The sequence below is a fragment of the Malus domestica genome, chromosome 11, assembly GCF_042453785.1.
Source record: "Malus domestica chromosome 11, GDT2T_hap1".
NCBI lineage: Eukaryota > Viridiplantae > Streptophyta > Magnoliopsida > Rosales > Rosaceae > Malus > Malus domestica.
The window spans coordinates 29700264-29706359 of record NC_091671.1 but is presented as its reverse complement, the minus strand read 5'-3'; the positions used below and the strand labels follow the sequence as shown (position 1 = coordinate 29706359).

General features: G+C 36.3%; 1 protein-coding gene across 1 annotated transcript; it reads left to right on the top strand.

Moving 5' to 3' along the window:
* The first annotated feature begins 4892 nt into the window (after positions 1–4892).
* Positions 4893–5885, top strand: LOC103448387 (glycine-rich protein 5). The gene has a single exon (XM_008387645.4). It carries the CDS (start codon positions 5073–5075, stop codon positions 5571–5573), a length of 501 nt encoding a protein of 166 aa, XP_008385867.1. The 5' UTR covers positions 4893–5072; the 3' UTR covers positions 5574–5885.
* The last annotated feature ends 211 nt before the right edge of the window (positions 5886–6096 follow it).

The following is a 6096-nucleotide window of genomic DNA, read 5'->3' as shown; positions in this document are numbered from 1 at the left end:
ATACACTACGAGACCTATCCACTTCTCTCAAATTCCTTAATTTAAAAAAATATTATTTAAAATCAATTTCTAAGTGACCTGAAATGTTATAAATTTTTTTAAAATCCTAAATGAATACGATTTCTAAGGATTTTAATAAAATATCTTAAATTAATTTTTTTTTTCAAACAATATATATTTTAAATTCTTATTGAATACAGAAAATTACTTAAAATTCTGATTGAATACTCCTATATTTATTAAAAAACTTAAAATCAATCAAAATCTCAAATGAATACACTTGTGGAGCTGTTAGAAATGCTAGGGCTGGAAAAAAATCCCGAACATCCTGAACCAAACTGAAAAAATCCCGATCCCAAACCGAAAACGTCCCGAACCAAAAATCCCGAATTGTTAGATACCCAATCCCGAACCGATCCTGAAAAATTCGGTACAGGATTCGGGATCACATTTTCTTTCATTCGGTAATCCCGAACCGCACCGAAACATTTATAAAATATATATTTAATTTTAAATAGGTTTAAGAATTATGTGGACCGTCGGATTAGTTGAGATTTAATCTCAACTGTCCAATCCAACTTAAGTTTTTCAGTCTTCTTGTCTTTGTCTCTCATTCTGGTTCACAGACACACTCACACACATTCTCAAACTCTCTCAAGTCTCAACCCAATCTCATCTATCTCAGTCTCAACTTCATAGTCGTCACGATGCCGTCGTCATCATCCAAGAGTCGCCATAGAAAAAAGAGGCGCCGCAGAAAAAAGAGGCGTCGTTGTCGTCAGAAGTAAGGAAGCGTCGTCGTCAAGTCTCCTTCTGCGGAAGTATGAAGGAGGCATCGTCGTCGTCATCCAAGAGTTGTCGGCGTCGTTATCATCCAAGAGTCGCCGCAGATGATCTAACAACTTTGATTCCGCATCTTATACCGAGTCCAATGGTTTCGATAGCCGCAACTCCTCTCCGGCGAGGAGCTCCAGGGAGCAAAAGGAACGAAGCAGTCGTAGAAAAAGCAGTCGCCGCAAGGAGTGATGAGATTTCTGGGTTGATTTCGAAATATAAGGTTTTATTTCAAATTCTTTTTTTGGGTTGATTTCTAGGGTTTGTCAAGATTGAGGTTGAATCTGTTTTGATTGTTTCTTGATCTGCAATTGGAAAAACTACTTTGTAAAACAATTTTGAATTTTGAATAGATGAGTTTTGTATAATCCAATCCCGAACCGAAATACCGAAAAATTTCGGGAATCTCGAACTTCAAGAATACCGAAATATCAGTTCGATTTCGCGTTTTGAAATTCCGTCCCGAAAGGGATCGGTTTGGGTTTGAGTTTGAGCTTTTCGGTTCTGGATCCTGTCCCGAACCACCCCTAAGAAATGCTCTAACGTCGTCTTTTTTTCTTTTTCCTTCTCTCACTGGCTTTGCTCCGGTGAAACTGATTATTCAATGTTCAGCTACCATTTAGCCTAATTCAACTCAACTTATATACGCAAACAGAAAGTTCAACTCAACTTACATACGCAAACAGAAAGTTCAACTCAACTTTCAGAGGTTTGGTTAATTTCCCTGTTGGTCAAATGAGCCAATCCAACCCCCACGTCGCTTCTTTAATCAAACGCCAACAACGAATTAACTTTCTCAGTTATCAAGCCCTATCAAGCTACGTGCTACATATTTCTAAAGCAAGCATTCTTATATATTTAATTAAACTCTTTCATTTAGTATTGAATTGTCAGTGCCTTTGTGCCTCAAAGTTTGTTTTGTGAAATTCGTTATATTTATCGTGAAAATAATTTTGTTGCTGATGATTTGGCTCGTTTGGGTTTGTCATGCAGTTTGGATCCAGACTTTATTGAGCATACTCCTTCTTATCATCGGATGTTAGTTGTAGATATAGCTAAGATCTCGTGGCCTCGTAATATTCTTATGTAATCGTTCTTTTTCTTCCGGACTTATGCCTTGTTGTCAACCAAAAAAAGAAATTAAACTCTTTCATATAATTATAGTCAAAGCATATGCCTGGCCAATGGAGAAAATATGCAATACTACTAGTTGATTACAGTCATGTGAGGCATATTTATCAGTTCAATATATTATATCACCTAGGATATACAACCATAGGAATTGCTTAAGGGGAGGGATCCCCATTTTTTCAAAAAAATGGGGACACGCTCCCCACCGTTGGATTTGAATTAAATGAAATCCTGTGGTTGAGATTCGATGGCCTGTGTTTTAATCTCAACCACACAATTTCATTAAAGTCAATCTAACGGTGGGGAGCGTGTCCCCATTTTTTTTGAAAAAATGGGGATCCCTCCCCTTAAGCTCCCTGTACAACCATATATCTTTCTTTATCACATAAAAAGAAAGATAGACATATATTTGTAAAAAACCTCTCATATAAATTTCCTATTAATGCACCTCAATCTTTGGTTTTTCAAGCATTACTTGAACTTGAAAATCAAGTTTTTAGGACATCCTAGCATGCAATCGTAATATTCTTATGTAATCGTTCTTTTTCTTCCGGACTTATGCCTTGTTGTCAACCAAAAAAAGAAATTAAACTCTTTCATATAATTATAGTCAAAGCATATACCTGGCGAATGGAGAAAATATGCAATACCACTAGTTGATTACAGTCATGTGAGACATATTTATCGGTTCAATATATTATATCACCTAGGATATACAACCATATATCTTTCTTTATCACATAAAAAAAAAGATAGACATATATTTGTAAAAAACCTCCCATATAAACTTCCTATTAATGCACCTCAATCTTTGGTTTTTCAAGCATTACTTGAACTTGAAAATCAAGTTTTTAGGACATCCTAGCATGCAATCGTAATATTCTTATGTAATCGTTCTTTTTCTTCCGGACTTATGCCTTGTTGTCAACCAAAAAAAGAAATTAAACTCTTTCATATAATTATAGTCAAAGCATATACCTGGCGAATGGAGAAAGTATGCAATACTACTAGTTGATTACAGTCATGTGAGGCATATTTATCAGTTCAATATATTCTATCACCTAGGATATACAACCATATATCTTTCTTTATCACATAAAAAGAAAGATAGACATATATATGTAAAAAAACCTCCCATATAAACTTCCTATTAATGCACCTCAATCTTTGGTTTTTCAAGCATTACTTGGACTTGAAAATCAAGTTTATAGGACGTCCTAGCATGCATGCATGCATGCATAAAGCCTAATTTTAACAAACATTTTGTAGACGAATTAATTGGATTGAGATGTTTACCTGCCAATTAATCAATATACTGTTCCCTTTCTTCTGAACATGTAAAGCAAAGTAAGGAAGTGAACACTATAACTTGTTACTTGTGTATATATCATCATGCTCTAATATGTATGTATAATCTCTTTGTACCGCCTTAAATTATTACGCTTTTGCTTTATTGTTGAAAAGCATGCCTAATATTAACTTGTCGTGGTCCCTTGATCTTTAATCCATAGATCTGCACAAGAGAAGCAGCAAGACACCCTTCGTAGCAAAAAAAAGTAAGATAAAAAATTTCAGTTAACCAAATAAAGAACAATGTCGTACTTTTAATTTGTCATTTCAAACTTTAAGTGAGTAAAATAGATTTTAGCGTGTAGAATGACAAACTGAAATTGTAAATGATGACTATCAAAGTAAAAGCTGAAAAATGCATGTTTGTACGTAATGGATTATACAATGTCAAAAATATATAGCAAAAACGTTGGGTTAGAATCTTTTGATGAAAATAAAAGGTGGTTTAGTTCTATCCGCTCAATAAATGTACTTCTTGGCTAAGTCCTCAAATTCCGGCCAGGACTAATGGGGTATCTAATCCCATTTGCTCCCCTAGCTTTCATTTCTCAGTGTCAGTATCGACCTAGTAGAGTATTTTCGCCGTTGGTATTCTTTCCAATCTCTATGCATTTCACCGCAATTTCACAATCAATATCGCAATGAAGTGTTAGATAATTTCTTTCTTCTTTTCTTGTTGCTTGTCGATGTAGAACTTTGTACTATTTAATATAAAATTCCTCAAATTCCTATAGTATGTAGTATAAGGATTTTCTTCAGTAGAAACTGGAGATCAAGTAAAATGTGAGTTCAACAAGTTGGTTTCCAATGATTTATGAAGGAGATTCTCATATTCTTATGATTCAATTAGACATTACATCTAAAAACATACCTTTTGTGGTTGTATAAGATGTCTTTTGTTTGAATCTTTTTTTAGGAGCATCTTCATACAAAAACTCAAATTTTATATCTAAACTTATTTAAGTTCAAATAAAAAAAAAAGGATTTGACTACAATACTTGGGCACAAAGACCTATATTAACAGGAGTCCAAAATCAAAATTTGATTTTTGCAATTTGGATATGTGCATCGGAGGTGATTGGAACTCAAAACTCAATTATTATTTTCTTGTTGAATAGCATCTTTTCTTGTTGACATGGTACTCTACTCAAATTTCATATTGAAACCCAAATTTGAATCTCTTTTTAACCGGAATTCAAATATGAGTTTTGAGTTCTAGATCTCCATAGCATTGGAGATACTGCTATATATACATCGATCGAGATAAAAGTTTTGGAGAACGATGTATTATGTAGTGCACCAGATTCCTTGCTGAAAACATGAAATAAGGCACATGTGGTCACCAGAAACCCATGAGAGAGAGAGAGAGAGAATGGAATGGAAGTAACTAAGTGGTAAAAAGACGTTATATAAAAATATATATACTTTAAATAGTAAGACATATTATCAACCCTATTATATCAAATAATGGTACACATAAAAAATTCTCTAAGGAGTGGGGCATGCATTCTGCATTCAGCAGAGGCAGATGGTTTCCTTTTTCAAAGACGTACGGTTGGGGTTTGCTTGCATTAACTGTCCCAACACCGGTTTTATAGATGAGAAGATGATCAAAATTTAAGACCAAACCTTACTACCATCTCCGGTCCATCTTATCCTTCACATCCATGTCTATATATAATCCCCTCTCTCAATCCCCCGCTTCACAGCCAAAGTCATCTTTTGATTAGTCACTTAATTAGCTACTCTATCCAACTATGGCTAATTATAAGATGCCTTCTTCTTCTAAGCTTCTTCTTCTTGTGCTTCTGGGTGCTTTCGTTTTCACTAGTGGTGCAAGGAAGCTCGGCAGTGAAAAAGGTTCCTTTGAGGATCAGAAAAACTTGTTTCACCGTGGTGGTGGTGGACTAGGCGGTGGAGGTGGTGGTGGTCTTGGAGGTGGAGGAGGTTTAGGTGGCGGTAGCGGTGCTGGTGGTGGTTTTGGTGGTGGTGTTGGAGCTGGAGCTGGTGGTGGACTTGGTGGCGGTGGTGGTGGAGGATTTGGTGGTGGTGGCGGTGGAGGAGTAGGTGCTGGATCAGGTTTTGGTGGAGGAGCTGGTGGTGGGTTCGGAGCTGGTGGTGGCCTTGGGGGTGGAGCTGGAGGAGGTGGCGGCGGAGGATTCGGAGGTGGTGGAGGAGGAGGACTTGGGGGAGGAGCCGGCGGAGGTTTCGGTGGAGGAGCTGGTGCTGGTGGTGGGCTTGGAGGTGGATTGCCTTAAAGACGTACATGATCTACATGAATAATCTACGATTCTACATGCACTTCCAAATCAATTATATTTACCTTGAATTAGTAATTTAGTACTATTGAATTGAACTCTCTCTAGCTCTATAAGTATGTGTTAGGGAGAGTCTTGTTGTTTCGTGTCAATTGTAATGTGCACCATCGTTGCTTTGGCTACGAAGTATTCTAATCGTGATGAGTTTGCGCAATTCTAGTCGACCCCTAATTTATTGAAGACACAAAGCTGATCTTCATATGAATGTTTGCCCAATTGTGCTAATTAATGTCAATGTGTTATTATAAGAAACTTTTATGTGCTCGTGACCTCCAGCCAATGCTAAGCGCTCTCCATCTCTCTCGTATACAATGACATTGCTGAATTTAACTACTAAATGTACCATAATTAAAACTATCTTGTCTTATAAGTTGATTGTGACGAGTTATAACTTCTTATTGTTCATAATAGATTGAGATAAGTTAATTGTGACGTGGTTTACATAATGGGCCTATCCATAATA

Excerpts from the sequence above, each read along its gene's own strand:
- LOC103448387 (XM_008387645.4), top strand. The coding sequence starts at position 5,073 with ATGGCTAATTATAAGATGCCTTCTTCTTCTAAGCTTCTTCTTCTTGTG.